Consider the following 18,666-nt stretch of genomic DNA (forward strand, 5'->3'; position numbering starts at 1 on the left):
ACAAGCCTGCACCCAGGTGAGCCAGTTCACGAACTGGACGGCTCGTCATTCATTCACCCAACAGATACTCCCTGAGCACCTTCAGTGGGCTAAGCACACTGAGTGCGAGCCTGATCACGGTCTCGGCCCCATCCTGGAGGGCGATATAGTTGTGCAACAGGTAAACCAACAAATAGACAAGACAGCATGAGTGCTATGAAGGGAAGAAAAGGATGTTATCATCATCAATAACTTGGCAGGAGTGGTTTTGGGGGTGAAGCTTCAGACGGAGCCGTTGGGGAAAGACCATCTTAGGGTGACAGTTTACCCTACATCTTAAGAGGAGACAGAAGGATCCCAGTTATGCAAGGATACCTTATCATATACTGAATGCTTATCTGGCATATGGAAGTCTGTTTGGGGGCTTTCTTTCTGGCACCTGAATCAGAGTCTTCATTACTTTTGCTTTAGAGTAATGATAGGTCACCCTTACTTGATATGCACCAGGCTTTGCTCTAAGCCCTTCATATACATTCTCTCAGGGATGCTGATCGTATTTTTGAGAGTACCCTTGTCCTTTTCATAGTTAAAAAAAAATATATATATATATACATATATATATATATCCTGTTGCTATGGGTCAATTAATACTTATGACTACCATATTAACTAGGGTTATTATCTCTAAATTTTACAGATAAGGAAACAGAGGCTTAAAGATTAGGAGCCACTCCTAAAGATTAGGAGTCCTGTGAAAATAAAGGAGTGCCTTCCAGGAACATCATACCTTCCCCCAAACACACAGCATCACTGAACCTTCCTTCTCCCTCACCCTTTATCTAGACAATCACCCACCTGCCAATTCCACCTCCTAATCCTTCTTCCCCACCCACTTCCCAGTCTCAGCCACCTCACTGGCATCTGATGCATCTGCCCTCTCACCCTCTGACACATTCATCTCAGAGCATCTAGATACAAAGCAAGTTTTAAAAAACACACATCTGTTCACTTCACTCACTTCAAACTGTCAGAGAGCTTCTTTCAAACATACCCAGTAGGGATTTTCTTAGAACTTTTAGCTCATAAATTTAGAACAAAAGCTTAGTGATAATTTCTCATGGCCACAGAATCTTAACAAATAGAGATAGATTCCATACACTTAGTGGAAAATCTAAAGATGAAGAATGACATTTGCTTAAATAACCTTCCCAATTAGGTCCCAGAGTATAATGCTGGAAACTTCTCTAGAGCTTTAGGAGAAAAGGTATTCAGTAACTTCTCAAGTGAATTTGCTTAATGTTTTGTCTTTTAGGATTTTTTTTTTTCTTTTCATTTTCTGGTAATCCAGATTCTATCAATCAAATCAAAGAGAAAGGAAACCCACAGTGGGGTGAGGGGCAGGACAAGTCTAACTCTACGAAAGCCTTAGAAGTAGCATGAGATGCTCTAGCTGCAATGAAATGGGCATCTCAGTCTCTATTTCCAAATCTCTTCTGCCAAGCAGAAAAAGCCATGAAAGGACCCGCCGGAGACTAAGAATCAAGAGGCCTGCTGACAACCTAAGAACCTCCCACACTTCCTCATATTTTCCTGACACTCCATCTTATTTCCAAACAAGAAAGAGCATATCATTCCAAGCAGTCAGCTTTGGGTAAGAAACAAAAGTTAAAAAACATGTTTGTGACTTAAGATAAAGGTATTGCTGGGCCACTGCCTCTATCTTCCAAAGAATGAATTTAGCCCCTGCCCCCAAAAATTGACTACAAGATTTCTTCCAAGATGTTTAAAATGAGCATACTCTGTTCCAATAGGGAAATGTTTAAATCCTTAAAAAATAAAGTTAGAGCAAAGAATATAAAAAAAACCTCACTAGTCATTTTTAAATAATATAAAAAGCCTAATGTATTACAAATACGCATTGTACTTACGAGTTCTCAGTGGAAGCAGGTGAGAACTCTGAATTTTTTTCTGTTTTATTCCATAGTATGGCTTATATTTAATCTCAGGGCTTAGGGTCAGGAACAGAAAAGCTGGCTAGAATGGCTCACCTTCCATTCAACCATCCACCGGTTAATGAACAGATACCAGGCGCTGTGCAGGGAGGGGCACCCAGTTAGACCAGACATGTAAACTAACGGTTAGACAGAGGAGTTTTAAGAATCAAATGTAAGTGGTGCCTCCAGGGAAATGGAGAGCAGAGTGGTGGTTACCAGGGGCAGGCGGGGCGGGGTGGTGGTGGAGATATTTGTCAAAGGGTACAAGCTTCCAGTTATTAGATTAACAATATCTGGGGGTCTAATGTACAGCATGGTGATTGTAGCTAATAACGCAGTATTATATACTTATATGTTGCTAAGAGAGTAGATCTTATGTTCTCACCATAAGAAAGAAATGATAATTATGTGATGGGATGGAAGTGTCAGCTAACTCTATGGTGGTGATCATTTTGCACCATATAAATGTATCAAATCAATACATTGTACACCTTAAACTTACACAATGTTATATGTAATTATATCTCAATAAAGCTAAAAAGAAGAATCAATGTAAGAATGAAAGCGAAGAAAGCTATTAGTTCTGTCTTTAAGCCAGGGACATTTCATAGAGGAGGAGCCACTTGACAAAACGGTATGGATCTAGCAGATGGAGCAGAGGGAAGTTGGAAGAGCAGCCCCAGTAAAGGAACCAGCAGAGAGGAGCCCACGTGGGCCTGTGGTACTGGGACAGCGTGGGGGGAGCTGCATTCACAGAATGATGAGAGGGTTGGGCAGGACCAAAGGAGGGAAATAAGGCTGGAGAGGTGAGCGTGGACCAGATTGTGAGGAGCCGTGAACACCTTTCGGGGCTGGACTCTGCTCCACAGTCAATGAGGAGGTTCTAGAAACTACTTCAAATAAGGGTGATTGCTCTAGCAGGAGTTTACAGGATGGGTTACAGGGAGATCAATAAGGAAGATACTGCAGTGTCCCCAGAAAGAGAAGAGGGGACCTGAAATGAAGCTGTAGCAGCAGGCTGAAGAGCCGGGGCAGATGTCAGAGTTACCTCTGGGATGGACTTGACGGTGGTGGCCGAGTGGATGTGGAGCATGGGAGGGGTATCAAGGCAAGGATGGCCTCCAGGTCTCTCTGGTTGGGGTAACTTCAAGGATGGTACTGTCATTAACCAAGTCAGAGCAGGAGCAGTTTGGAGACTGGGATTTGGGGAAGGATGAGGACACGAGTGTAGTCGTAAACCCATTAAGTCTGATGTGTGAGCTGTGAGCTGCTGTGTGGCGTCCAAGTGGAGGCGGCCAATAAGCAGCTGAGAGTATAGGGTGGCAGCGTGAGGCTGAGCTCTAATGCAAAGACGCTAATCCAAGAGAAACAGAGAGGAGGTCAAGGTCACCCTCGTCAGTGAAAACACCACACCTAGAATCCTGTCTCCTTATTCCAAGTTCAGTGGTCTCTCCATTTCCAAACACCAATGAAGAGCAAGCTTTACTGTCTTCCAACCGTGGTAAGGCAATGTTTTAAAATGTTAATTGACTGATTCACCCATGCTCACAAAAGTCCTGGAAGCCTTTTCTTGATCCTCAGCCCAGAGAGCAAACCTAACCTACCCAACAATAAAACAACGACCACAAATACTTAGCCATTAATCTCACAAACCATTCTCCAAGACAGAAAGACCTCCTCAACCTGCAGACTGCACAACAGAATTCTGAATAAAAGGAAAATTGAAGGGGTTACAAGTAGAGGAGAGTGTAAAATAAGAGACCGCAGTCTCCAAGGATCAGGTACCAACCATTGACAGCACCAAGGAGCCTTATGGGAGTCAACACCCAACAAGCCACCCATAGACTGTGCAGATGCAGAACTGTCCATTCCCTCTCTGATTTATCTACTATAGGAGACACTCTTATTCACTGGCGCATGGTGCTCTTAAAACCCTGTGAATAAAGATAAGGCCTGAATACCTATAGATACCCCTCTATAAGGGTGATGGTAACATGAAGGGAAACCTTCCACAGCTGTCCATACATGAAACCAGGTGAAAATCTCCCACAGATGTTGGACAGGGACCAGGAATTTCACAGCTATATTGCATTCTTCAAAAACATGCATGAGGAATTTCCTTGGAGAAGAATTTAAGCCATCTCTCTCTGACTAAGATGACCTATAACTCAGATTATTCCTTCCATGTAAACAAAGAGTTTTTCCTCTATCCTGGTCAAACCTAGGACTTGAAATTTGCCTGATGTTCCATAACTTAGATATATCAAGGTAATCTATTCACAGTGCAGTGTTGTCAGATGTCAGTGCCCAGAGGTTTTCCTGGAAGAATAATGGGTGACAACGCTGTCCTTACTGGTTCCAGTTAGAACAGCCTCTTTTCGTCTGTTTAGAACTCTCAGCCAAGAATCTATTTCCTTTGTCTCTGTACAGGATGAATTTGTTTTCTCATCACTTCTGCTGTATTATTTCACTCCCTCCAGGCACAAGTCGCCATTACAGATGAACCATTTTTCTCTGAGTAAAGGAAATTGAATTGGGCTGCATCAATAAATGGAGCTCCAATTTTTTTCCATATTTCCCAACAGCTCTGCAGATGGTATTAAGAAACAGGCATCTGTGTCTCCCTGTTGAAAAAAACAGGCTCTTCTGGAACTATGGGCTCCTGTGTTGCTGCTAGGTAACCAAGAAACTAGAGGCAGCGGGACCCAATCCTTCACCCAGCACACCAGCCAAGGGCCTCTCTCTCTCTCACATTCTAGTTGTATGCTCAAAAGAGAAACACAAATGGCAAGAAATGCAAGAAAAATGTCCAACCACTCTAAGTTTTGCCTTTCAAATTATCAAAGATTTTAAAAAACGGTTATACTCAGTTTTGTAGCTACATAAGAGACATTCATATACATATACATATAGTTTAGGTAGGAGATGGAGGGGGTGAAAGATATTTTTGTCTATTTATGTGATGGAATAATGTATGTCCGTTAAAATTAAAATAGTGGAGGAATATTTAATGCATAGACAAATGTTCATGTTATATTAATAAGTGAAAAAGCGGAGTACAAAATAGTATCTCTAGTGTAGTCCAATATTTGTTAAAAATATATAGAATGGATTATACACATTCATACCACAGTTTGAACACAGGGGATTGCAGGTGCTTTTAAAATTCTGGATTTGTGGTTTCTGTATTTTCCAAATTTTCTACAATGACTATGTCTATTATAGCTTTTGATTTCAGATTAAAAACAAAAACAAAATAAAACAGAACAAGTTTGGCTTCTGGCAAACCCTAATCCCAGGAGAATATTCTTCTTATATGCTTTCTTTTACATAAACAAAGGCTGTCCTGGCTGCATTTAGAACTCATTCATTCATTTGTTCACTAATTTGACAAGCATTAATTTAGCTCCTACTGTGTGTCAGAACATCTCTAAGTGGTAGGGACAATGTCGGGGTGGGGCAGGCAAAGTTTTTGCTGTCGTGGAGCTGACATTTTAGTCGAGGGAGACAGTCAACAAACAAGAGGACAACTAAGTAAATTAGAAAGTGCTGGATAGTGCTAAACACTCTGACAAAAATCAAACAGGGTGGTGGCACAAGAGAGAACAAATGGCTAGGTTTGGAGAATTACTCAGAATTGGGTACTCAGGGTTTCCAGGGAGCTGAAATTTGAGCTAAGACTTAAAGAAACAGCCAAAAGCAATTATACTCCAATAAAGATGTTAAAAAAAAAAAAAAAAAGAAAGAAACAGCCAGTCATGCACAGATCAGAGGAAAGGCCCTTCTAGGTAGATAAATCAGCTGTGCAAAGGCCCTGTGGTGGCAACAAGGTCAGAAGACCAATGTGGTAGGAACACAGAGATTCAAGAGGAAAGCAGTAGGAAATGGTCTAAGGGTGGGTGGGGGTCAAGCTCGCAGGGCCTCATAGGCCAGAGTGAGGAGCTTAGATTTGAACCTAACTAGATCCAAGTTCCACTTATAAAAGATCACCCTGGCTGCTGTGTGGAAAACAGGGGTCGGGGGAGGTGGGCAGTGTAGAAGCAGAGATACTGTTGTCTCTTGAGGGAGACAAGAGTGGCTGCAGCTGGAGTGGTGCAGTGGCAATGATTCTGGGGTATATTTGAAAGGTTAAAGTGAATAGGATTTTGCTGATGGATTTGACAATTTTGTATTTCATGACACCACTGGGCAGTGAGAGAAGTTTAACCGGAGAAGATGGGCATTTAAAATCAGACCCCTCTACTCAAGATGGGGCCGGTGCTGGGAAAGAGTTTGCTCTGAGAAGGAACAGAACATGGCCCTGAGAAACACAAGACAGGAAGGGAGCACCATGCAGGCTGTCAACCAGCAGAGTATGGCCTAGTCCCAGGGAGAGGGGCCTTCAAGGTCCTGGAGGAGTAGAGTACCAGGGGCACCACCAGGGCAGAGACTCAGGAAGGGAGCAAGGCTGGCATGTGGACCAGGAGAAGACCGGGCAGAGCAATAGAGAGAGCAGTACTCACAGCCTGAGCCAAGAGGCTGGGCTTCGGCTTATTCATTCCCTCCCAGAGCAAGGTAGGATTGGCCCTGGAGTCGGGGGTGGGGCTAAGCCTCTATTTAGGGGCCAAATGGTGCAGTTGCAGCAGAGGGGCTCAGGCAGAGACTGACAAGCCATAGATCACAAGGGCTGCTCTCTTTTTTCCAGTATGGATACTTCTTCCTTTAATGGCAAAATCCAGTCTGCGTTCAGATTATCACGTGGGTCATCCTGAAAACCCTATTTATTTCTCTTTCAGCCAGACCATCTGACCATTTTCCCTTTTTTTTTTTTATGCTGAAGTGGAGATTGGGGGGGACTAAAAAGCTCCCAAATTGGACTTCTCTTCTAAGAGGAGACATTAAAGGAGGTGAGGGCTCTTTTAAGTGAGGAAGTGTTCATTTTATATTCTCTTTTAAGCTAGCTGCTATTAATTTTCAATTTTATGCTGGAAGTTTGCAACTTACAAAAAATAAAGGAAAAAATGTAACCCTGCTTTTATAGATCATTGTGTCACATGCTTACTGTTTCATTAACCACATTTAAAAAGAAGATGTTTATACCTTTTGTCTTTGGAGGTAATGATGAGTGATCCAAAAGCACGTAATTAAGAACAGCAGGAATATGGGGAAGAATTACTAAAGGACAGTCAGAGTGTGGAGGAAACTTAGAAACCATCTCACCTTGTTTTATAAAAGAGGAAATAAGATCCAGGTACTGCCAGTGTCCAGCATGTACCAGAGAAGAAGTAACTGTTTATCAAGTGAATGAATGAACCCCAGCCCTCTCAGTCTCTACCCAATGCTCTTCCCACCACCAGAGGATCCCCACTAAGGTTGTGTCCTGTGTACACTCAGAAAGTAGAGTCCATCTCACTCTTGGGCATATATCCAAACAAAACTATAATTTGAAAAGATGCACGCACCCCTGTGTTCATAGCAGCACTATTCACAATTGCCAAGACATGGAAACAACCTAAACGTCCACCGACAGATGAATGGATAAAGAAGATGTGGTACATATATATGATGGAATACTACTCAGCCATAAAAAAAAGAATGAAATAAGGCCATTTGCAGCAACATGGATGGACCTAGAGATTAATATACTAAGTGAAGTAAGTCAAAGAAAAACAAATACCATATGATATCACTTATATGTGGAATCTAAACTATGACACAAACGAATTTATCTACAAAATAGAAACAGACTCACAGACATAGAAAACAGACTTGTGGTTGCCAAGGGGGAGTCGGGTGGGGGAGAGATGGCCTGGGAGTTTGGGATTAGCAGATGCAAACTATTATATATAGGATGGATAAACAACAAGGTCCTATTGTATAGCACTGGGAACTATACTCAATATCCTGTGATAAACCATAATGGAAAGGAATATGAAAAAGAATGTATGTATGTGTATAACTGAATCAACTTGCTGTACAGCAGAAATTAACAACATTGTCAATCAACTATACTTCAATAAAATAAATTTAAAAAAAGAATTTGAAGGATTTTTGAAACAATAACGACAACAACAACAAAAAGAGAGTCCAGCATTCATGTAAATCGGGGACTCAGGGCCACCACAGAACACTTCAGTGAGAGTGACACAGCACCTACCAAACAGCTTGGCAAAGGTCTAGACTGTGCTTGGATGACTCATCCTGGTTCACCAGCATGAAGACCAAAAGCATGTAGAATGGCATGTCACCACCGTAACTGGAGCAGATAGATCTCGCATCTATTTTAGGAATCTGGAGTTTTGGCATGAACAGGGATTTGAGAGTTTCAAAAACATGCCCTGCCTTTTCTTCTTGGTAGATTCATTGCTAAGATCTAGAGCAGCTATATCCAAACCTTTTTTGGGGGGAAATACGTTTGTTCATACTTATGAAAAAAATGAGTGTTTATTTATAAATTGGATACATGTACAGTTCTCTTGATATATTATATCCATTATAAAACCTATGCAATAGAAATTTTTTGAGGAGGTGATAAAAGTAAAATCCCAATAGAAGTCTGAATACTTATTTCCTCCACCCCAGTGGGCCATTGTATAAATCCAGGGTCTGGAAGCCATGGCTCTAGGGCCTCCAATTCTCCATCAGCCAAACCAAGAGAAAAGCTGCACCACTCTGCAGATGGCATTGGACGTGCACCCCAGTGGACACGCCCAACATCCAGCCTTGTGCCAACTGACCAGAGCCTCTTTTCTGAACCCTGCCCATACTGCCTGAGACACCTCCCTAAAAGAGTGGAACTAGCCTACACTGCCCAACACTTTCTTTCACATAATTGGCACAGGGTCTTAACCAAAGAGGTGGGAGGATGGGAGATTCTGTGAGCTCCTGCCTCAATGTAAGCCTGGGTATCACAAAGAACATTTACTTAACACTCAGTACCAACCCACTAACAGAAACAGTAGAAAATAGAACCCCATGCTGACTGTGGAATCCAGAAAATGATAGCCTCTGCTTTCTAATGACAATGGTTTAGCAATATCTTCGCTTTTCCTCTCCTGCGGTTTCTTAGGGCTGTGGTGGGAATGTGTTCTTGTCCAAGGGCCAAAGCAGAATGTCTTCCCTGTCACAGACCACACTCCGGCTGTCACAGCTGCTCATGCTGACGCTCTCGCCTGGCTCACATCCTAACCCTCAAGGACCGTGACCAGATTACTTCATGGGACATTTGACTGACATATATATATATATATATATATTTTTTACCCCAGCTGAATCCTTTAAAGCAATTGATTATTAATACTCAGGTGTGGCAGCCAAGTGCCAACCTGAGCAGGAGCAGTGATTTGGGAAGCTCAGAACTGAATTGTTCTCACTAATAAGACAAAGAATCTCAACACAGACTATGAGTAATTAGAACTAGGCCCGGAGTGAGCCATTCCTTATTTAACAAATTCAGCTTTAAAATCAGAACATGATTCCCAGAGGGGAGAGAGCCTTCCTGCATGAAGGCTGTTTGCCCTGCAACCCGGGTCTACGAGGAATTCTGTTTGGTGTGGCACACGCGTCCACAGCCTCCCCACCGCTGGTGCCCAGGGAAGGTGATGGTCCTGGGGGGCTGGACGTCTCTGAGGAGTCACAGGGCCGTGACAGGCTGTGACTGAAGGCCAGACGCTCAAACCCTGCCCCGAACATGCTGCAGCTCTTCTCACTGAATCACAGAGGTTCCCCACGTTTATACAGGATAAGATGTCTTTTTTGATAATTCATTTGTTATCACTGAAAACTAAATGTAGTTCCGTAGTTAATGGTTCTGTTTTCGCGAGAAGAAGTGGAACTGTTTTAGATGTATTTGATGTCATCTAAGATACCTGGGCCAGGAATTTGACAAACAGGACCAGATCCCAACCCCAGTACTCACCCAGCTCCGTGACTCTGGGCAAACGGTCTGCCCTCTTTGAGCTTTCTCATTTGTAGAATCCCGAGGGGGTGTGCTACATCACGGATCAGCAAACGTTCTCTCTAAAGGCCCAGATAGTACATTTGAGGCTTTGTGGGCCAAGAGGTAAAATCAAGGATACTATGTAGGTACTTATATAATCATTTAAAATGTAACCATTAGCTCTTGGGCCAGAAAAAAAAAAAGAGGCAGCGGGCCACTGGCCAGTTTGCCAACCCTTGTGCTAGAACATCCTTAACATTCCCTCTAACCCCCAAAAGCTATGAAAAATATTCCTGTCCCCAGGTTCGCATACTTATTGTGAAAGACCTCAAACCATAGTCCTGGAATTTGACCTTGACATTAAGCAAAAGAACTGAAGAATTTAGACCTAGAAAGCGTTTGAGTGGTGCTCAAGTCCTATCTCCTTGTCTCAGAGACGAGGAATACGAGGCTCCCAAAGGTGGATGAGCTGAGACCAGAGTTTGTGCTTCCCCACTGGTGCAAGGCATTAATGCAGAAACAGAGCAGCTACCCAAAGCACTGCTGTGTTTATGCTGAGGGATACGATATTTCTTAAAATGAACAATTTATGGCATTTAGCCAGCTACAGAACTGAAATGATACACATGTTGGCATCGTATGATGTAAAATACAAAATCCTTGTAAGATAAAAACACTTAAATTGCATCAGGAACAAAGCATTTAGCTTCCTTCCAGCAGTGTAAATGCTTCAACTTACAAAGCTCTCTTTCAAGTATGTTAAGTCATCAGTAAATACCAGAAACCAAAGTTCCAAAGATGACACCAACTCCAAAGAAAAGCACCAAAGGGGAAGGTGAAAGCTTTGAAGAGCTTGCAAACATGAATTTGCAGAGCTCACTCAGGAGGCCTTTATCTCTTTCCCTAAGTTGCTCTTGGCATCTCCTACCCTAGAGGAGCTGCCGACCCAAACTTCCCGAATTCAATAAAAGTGATAAAGAATTCTGAATTTTGTCTCTGCTAATCCGATACTGCAGTTATAAATAAAACCAGAAGCTGGCCTCTGCTCTGCGGAGGCTCCTCGCTCCTGTGGAAGCAGCTTCGGCTGCTGTATGCCTGTCAGCAGTGGGAGACTGAGGGTGCCATTAAATGGAAAATTTGGGAGAGCCCAAACCCGAGCAATGCCAAAAAGATGCTTAAAACAGCACTTTGTGTGAGTTCTTTCTAATTCAGGATATTAACCCATGTGTCCACATTCGCATTAAATATGCTCCCAATTCATGGTTTGACCTACAGTTCAATTTATCATATGTTTTCATGCACTCACGTTTTCAACATTAAGCAAACAAAGCAGGAATTTAAAAAATTTTACACTCAGGATGACGGAAATGGCCTTAAAGCACATAGGGACAAAAATTATTAACACATTAACATCGACTGGCTCCAGCAGGTAGGACAATCTGGAAGGTGGTCTTTTTCTCCTTGTTTATGCTATTTTATTCTTTCTAGATTTTCTAGAAGATGATAAATTAGTTTTACAATGAGAAAATACAAACAAATAGCCACCCCAAACCCAATGGCAGGGACAAGAGTCATTAGAGCTGGTGCTAACGGTCTGCTGTCACCAGGTAGCGGTAACCACAGGAGAAAGGTGGTCCCACAGGATTTAGAAACAGCTCCTACTGTTTAATGAAACATAACATAAAAGAAATTTCAAAAAGACCAGTGCATCACTCCCAATGCATGTTCTGACATATCTTAAGCCAAAAGGAAGAAATTACTTGGCACATGGGGGAAAATGGCATGGAAGAGAGACTCTGACACCCTGAGAAGAGGGTAAATCTGTTTGAGCCCTGGCCATGGAACTCTATAAAGGGAGAAAAGAGGGAGAAAAATTTTCATATCAGATAACCAGGGAGGAGACCAGACTCACTGGAGTCAGTGTAACCATGGCAGCCGTGGGCTGTTAGAGATTCCAACAGTGACGGGATCGGAACAACTGTGTAGGGTATGAAAGGCTCTGCCTGGTATGGTACAGAAAAACCTGCACATGGAGACCACAGTTGGCCCCGCGGGTCACCTGTTAAGTGTTAGGGTGGAGCAGGGTGGGGTCACAAGTATGGCCTGCTTGATGGGTGACAACTATATGCTTTTTATATGCTCAAAATGCCTTCATAGGTTCACATACAGATTTTCTATAATTTCAATGACACCAACTCAAGTCACCTATGGTTAGAGCCAGACACTGTAAATGACCCTTAAAACACCCCCACTGCCCCCTACCCACCCCACACAGAGCCACATCCAGAACACACACATGCACTCGCATACACATGCACGCACACACACACATACACACTTACAGGGACAGTGCGAAAGTGTGGCTCGGGAGAGTTAGTTTTACTGCCCTACTTAATTCCCATCTATTCATCGATATAGACATTTTCTCAATCGTATGCAAATGCAGCTTTAAGCCACCCTTAAACCAATCACATTGCCATCCCCAAGACATTCTTTTATGGAAATTTTGGTGTCTCCATTGTGCTTTTGTTTTGCCAGCAGGAGGGTGTCAAACATTTTCAACTCTTATTTAGTTGTGTCTACCAAGGAGAAGAAAGCATGGTTTCCTGCCTGTTTAATCATGCCAGCTCATACCATCACTCTGGTGGACAAGAGTGACCTTCACTGGGCATTGGTAATTGCCAGCTACCAAGTCTCACGTGATTCATTCCATTCCCCTTCTCTACCATAATCTTTTTTCCTTAACGAAAAATACACTCTACTAATAAAACATGCAAGCATTTTGCTGTATACACTGTGGGAACCCTACTCCATTTTGCATGTGAATTTATTCAGATTAATCACTCCTGAAAATGTCATTTTCACCCAGAACAATCCCCACTCTCAATTTTTTCTTCTCCGGAAATTTTCATTAACTCTAAGTGGTACTTTTCAAATGGTTTGCTATTCTCATCTAAAGCTTTCCACAGCACTAACCTACTCAGATCCTGTAGCTGAGCAACTTTGGGGTAACATTGAAAACTTTCTCATTGTTTACTGGTGCCTAGGAACTGATTTTGTTTTTTCTCTACAGACACAGCCAACCTCAGAGATAATCCTTCAGCTGTCGTTTGGGTGAACGGGGTTACGCGTTCTCTCCCAGAACGCCCCTGAGTTCATCTGGGCAATCATGCTCTCCCCAGCTGTCTTTGAGGATCTTGAAGTTCCAGGAAGAATAGAAAGAGACTGTCAGACAAATGGGTGGTCGGGACCACTGAGAGTCATGACGGCAGCAGAGATGTCACCACCATGGCACCCATGCGAGACAAGGCACCAGGCCCTTCCCATGACCTCCAGGAGATGGTGCCTCCAAGGGTCAGGGTTAAGGTCCTTCTTTATTCTCCCAATCTGATTTTTTAATAATTCCTAATCAGACAACTCTTTTAACAGGGCTCAGACTGCCAACCTTCACCTGTTTATGGATCCAATTTCAAAATGTGTGATTTGAATCCCCCAAACAAGAATAGGAGCCACTACATAGAGAGGAGGAATAATGACATCAAAGGTAAGCAGAGATGTCTGAGTCTCCTCCACTCTGTGTCTGAAGCTCAGTGAAGTACCTAACTCTTCCAAAGGCTCCATATCTAAATGAAATCATTTTTGCCATTGCCTCTCTGATGTTGACATGTCACTTGAACCTTCCTGTGTCTCAGAACAGTCTCATTTCCAAAGAGGTTAAGGTCTTTTCCCTCTCAAGTTCTTGGAGACAAGGGCAGCACCTGGACAGGAACCCACAGGCATCTTACGTGTGTCAGCAACTCTGCTGCTTACTAGCTAGAGCCCACTGCCTCCTCCCCATCCCACCTTCTGCCTCAGCTCAACCCTCGTTTAATCTAGTCTCTGGGCTATTGCAGTGGCTCTTGTGGGGTCTCTGTGCTTCCAACACAGTAATTCTCAGGCAGTTGTTTTGTTCCCAAGGGCATCTGGCAATACCTGGAGACATTTTTGGTTGTCCAGACTGGTGGGGTACTACTCGATAGAAGCCAGGGATACTGCTAAACATCCTACAAAGCACAAGCCAGCCCCCGACAAAGAATTATCCAGCTCAATAGTCAATAGTGCTGAGATTGAAAAACTGCTCTAGCCGTACCCATCTGTAATCTGTCCTCTACACACACACAAGAGATACAAAACACAATTCCAATCAGGTCCATGCTTGAAATCCTCCAGTGCCTCCCAACTGCCCTTGGGTTAAAGTCTAAACTCTCCAGCAATTTGGGTGAGTCCCATCACAATCTGGTCCTTCTCTAACTTTCTGCCTCACCTTTCATTCTTCCCCTGACCCCTCCTCCCTGGAAGCCACACAAGCATCCAATGCAAGCTGACTAGACCACCCACAACTCCCTCTGCCTGTCAGTCTCATCCATTCATTCCTGTGCCCCAACTTTACACCATATACCCTGATAAGACTGAAAGGGAACAAGAGGCTCTCCAGGCAGCTTGAGGCACTAATATCTTGTGAGGCACACAGAAAAGTGAGCATGCAACCCAATCAGCAGAGGTAGAACCTACTCTTCACCTCTGTGATCCCACTGCTGTCTCCCCAACAGGCTGTGAGCCTCCAGGGAAAAGAGAGTATCTTCATCTTCATGGGGCCACAGCAACTTTCACAGCTAAGTATGGTCTACTTAGTTGTATACCACGTCTTTGCCAGAGCTGTTGTATTAAGGAAGGAGTGAAATTCTAATTTCTTCAATTTGGCTCTTTCTCAGACATAAAAAGTTGCAATATCAAAATACAAGGGTGAAACTAAATTCATCACACTGCATCTGCCCATCCACAAAAGTGGAGACATCTTTGTTGAAAGCTGTATTCTCTGCCTCTCTTCTCTTCATATATCAGAGACATATAGATCTATTAAATAATCTATTTATCCCTATAGAATGTTTAAATCCCATTACCTGATACTCAAAGACAAGACACATGAAGCAGAATTTGACTCTAAACTAGTAACTGAGATATAAGGGTATCAAGAACATAGCTATGTTGACTGTGGGAATCATAACTTTGAATTTCATGGTACCTAAGAAGATTTTGCTCTCTTCTCTAGACTGGGAAGTTCTTTCTATATACCGGGCATTTAACAATACTGTTGTTTCTACTTCTCTTCCTTTTAAATTGATACTATACCCTGCAAGTTGCTATGATTTGCCTGAGTTTCAAAACCCACAAAGATGTTCCATAAGGGGACAGTTCTCCTAGAAAAGAGAATTTTATTAGATAGTTATAGAGCTATTTTGGACATTTAAGCAGAGAAACCTATCAGTTTGACTTTACAGCTGGTGAAAGAATTAAAGATTCATACTTAAAATAACTGGAAAAATTGAAAATGTAGCTCATGGATTCCTATCATATATTATGGAAATTTTAATTTTTATTGCAGTTAATTATAATGCATAAGTCTCTTGTCCACACAGTGGTCATGTTAATGACAAGGTTAGTATTTAGAAATGGAACCTCATTATAGAAAATGGAGCAAAACAGAAGTTTCTATTAATTGAATGGAATGAAGGGTCCGGGGAAAGCTTGTCCAGGCTCCCCTTCACATCTAGGGTTCTCACAAGGCATCAGTGGCCTGGTTTCCATATTCCCCATGGTAACTGGTCTTCCGAGCTTCATTCCCATCTAGGCTTCCATCTCTGCAGACAAGGCAAAGTCACAATCCTAAGCTTGGGTTATCTATTTTCCCCTCCTCTTCTCCATTAGCCATATCCTCCTTCATTCAAACTTGGGTTAATCCTGACCTCCAGAAAAAATGATTTCCACTCAAACCAACTTCCAGACATATGGGAGGAAGCCCAGAAAATCACTAGTGATCAGAAACAAAAGCTGCTTTCATTGCACTTTGAGGAACATACAAAAACAGAGAAGGTGCTGAAAAATGTAGACAAGCAACATGGACCCAGGGACCCCTGGGCTAAGAAATTTAATTTAGCGTGGAGCTTACGGAGTTGGTTGTCGAGACAGAGCATAAAGGAGATTATAACAAGATTGTTCTGGTTATCGTCATCCTGTGGCTGAGCTGGGGATCAAGGTGTCTCCTGAGACCCCATCCTTTGTATCTTGCACATTTTCCTTCCACCCATGAAATTCATGGCATCCCGTGGCCCAGTCCTCCTTCCAACCATTAAAGTTTCCTTTCAGGGAAAGATTTACTAAAACCCCTTATGCTTCAGTGTGAATCAGCTGCTGCGACCTCTCCCAAGGATATCTGCATCCTAAGCCATATTCTTATCATGGGCTGAAGCGTTTTCCCCTATGGAAGGGATTCTTGACTTAAAGCTGCAGGTAAAGGTGATCTCTCAGGGACACAGTGACCCGCCTTCTTGAAACTGCCCAGTATCCAGATTTTAAATGATGAAACCAAAATCACATAAATTTAAGGAAAGCATGTTATGTTTGGGTTCAAGGTTCCAATCATTTTATTTTACGTGCATTTTTAAAAATTTACTTTGAAATTAATGAGAGTGATATTTGCCTCACCAGGTGTCTGCAGTAAGCAGTGTGGTAAGATTCTTCCCTGAAGTAAAGCCCTTCAAAGCCAAAAAAGAAGCCTAGAAGCACACATATCATAGCCTTTACAAATATAACAACTTTGGGGCTGAAATGGACCGTATATACTTTAGCTTGTACCAAAACTGTCAGACGAGGCCCTGTGGAAAAGGGAATTCTTATTAAGGGACATAGAAATAGAGAGGCAGAAAGGGGATGACCAGTGTAGAGATATTTGTGAAGAATTCGTTACAACCACTAATTTAATTGTGATTATAGTCAACAACATCACCATCTAATAGAATTTTCTGTAATGATGGGAATGCTCTTGGTCTGAGCCGTCCAACACGGTAGCCAATAGCCACACGTGGCTGCTGCGCATTGGAAGTCTAGCTGATGTGGCTGAGGAGCTGAATTTTTAATTTTAATTCACTTAAAATTAATTTTAAATAGCTACACATGGCTAATGGCTACCATATTGGATAGTATGGGTCTAACACCACTACTTCTTTAACTTGTAATTTTAGGAACGCCTTGTACCAGTGAACTCTCTCCAGGAGAAACTGATAGAACTCTCAATATAATGCAGTCTTCCAGCTGTGAAGAGTTTATTTACTAAAAACACAGTTTATGACTCACTCTGACCCCTACCCCAACCCATTACCCAAGGTACCCAGGGTTGGTGCCTCCCTCATTCCCCCCGGGTAAGCCTGCAACGCCAGGCTCCAGAAGGAAGCGTACTCACCCTCACCCACTGGAAGTTCCTCTTCCTGCTCGCTGGGAGACGGCCTCAGGGGCTGCAGGGGCTCCATGTTGATGATGAGTTGTTTGTTCAAGGAGTGGGAGCTGCGGCTCTGAGTGATGCTGGTTCTGAAAACAGACACAAGCCAGGGGGAACTGGTTTCCACTGGGAACAGCGGCCCTTCCATCTCAGTTGGCTACCCGAGCTGGGAACTGCCCCTAGACTCACACAGGGCATTAGGCCAGTGGTAGAGATGACATAGCACTTAAGACACACAGCCCTTATTATCCTTAAGGTCTTGATACATGGTATAATGTCCATGTGTTCTAATGCAACACAGTGAAAGAAAACGTATTTCCCCACATGTCATCAGACTTGGACATGCTATGTGACAAGACAAGGCACTGAAAAAAGACATGGGCAACAAAGGTACACAAGAGGCAGGTATCACTGAACTACATATGCAGAAAAGTGAATGAAGGGCATGGCTCAAAGTAATTTAACAACCACCAAACAAACACAAAAACAAAAAAACTCTGCCAGGCAGATGGCACAGGCTTTCTATAGCCATGAGCTGTATGTCCAACATTTAATATCGATGCTTAATATTCCCATTCAAATTCACACCCCACTCATGAACCAACCACAGAACCCAGCTCCACTTTCTCCTTTTGAAAGGAGCACATGTATGTCAGTAGCTCAATGGGCAGCAGATGGCGAGGAAAGGTGTCTCGTCAAGACTACTGGCTGATAGCCAGGAAGCCCATTTACACTGTCTGCCCTGACAGACAAGGATGTGGGGTACCTCTGGTGGGTGTTTCAGCACCCTTCCCATCCCCATGTCTCCTGTCAAAACCCAAACCAACCCATCCTTCAAAGATGATGTCAAATGTTTCCTTCTTCTTGAAGCCCTCCTGGATTGCCTTCACAACGAACTCCCTCTCCCCCTTCCTTCTCACACTACTGTCCCTTCTTTCACAACTCGTCACATTTGTCACCTTTGTCGCCCTGTAATTATCGGGGTACTAATCAGCCCCACCTTGATAAAGCAACTTAAGGGCAGAGACTGACCTATCCATTCTCATGTGCCTTATAGCACCTCCCTTGGCATCTTGTTAAGGGGTGTTCAGTTTGAAACTGAAGTAAACTTGGCATTAAGCTGCCATTTCAGACTGTCACAGGTGGTCTCCAGGCCAGTTGATGGGACTGCCTTACAGCCCAGGCATTTCTGTTGGGCATAGGAGCTGCACAGGGAAGAAGCTGTTAGCATCTAGAGTTAAAAGCCACCCCCCACCCCCCGCCAAGCTGCCACTGACTGGGAAGGAAATCTATAAGGACCTGCTTAACCATGGAGTTCTTTTCTTCATTATTTCATTCTACAACCATTTATCTTGCAGCTGGTATGTATGTATTCTTCTGGGAAATCATGGTCCTCACCTTAAATAACTTACTCTCTAGAACCATGACTTTCAAACTTTTTTGACCAAGACTCACATTAAAAA

At 43.0% G+C, this 18,666-nt stretch overlaps 1 protein-coding gene across 3 annotated transcripts in view; it reads right to left on the minus strand.

Moving 5' to 3' along the window:
- The window catches only part of FRMD3 (FERM domain containing 3), a 321,116-nt gene that overhangs the window by 43,577 nt on the left and 258,873 nt on the right, over positions 1 to 18,666 (minus strand). For all 3 annotated transcript variants that reach the window (XM_082469725.1, XM_082469724.1, XM_082469723.1), the window contains one exon: positions 17,168 to 17,292. In XM_082469725.1, the coding sequence (XP_082325851.1) occupies positions 17,168 to 17,292 (125 nt within the window). The remainder of the gene's footprint in view (positions 1 to 17,167; positions 17,293 to 18,666) is intronic.

This window comes from Balaenoptera physalus (genome assembly GCF_965194825.1).
Source record: "Balaenoptera physalus genome assembly, chromosome: 7".
NCBI classification, from domain to species: Eukaryota; Metazoa; Chordata; class Mammalia; order Artiodactyla; family Balaenopteridae; genus Balaenoptera; species Balaenoptera physalus.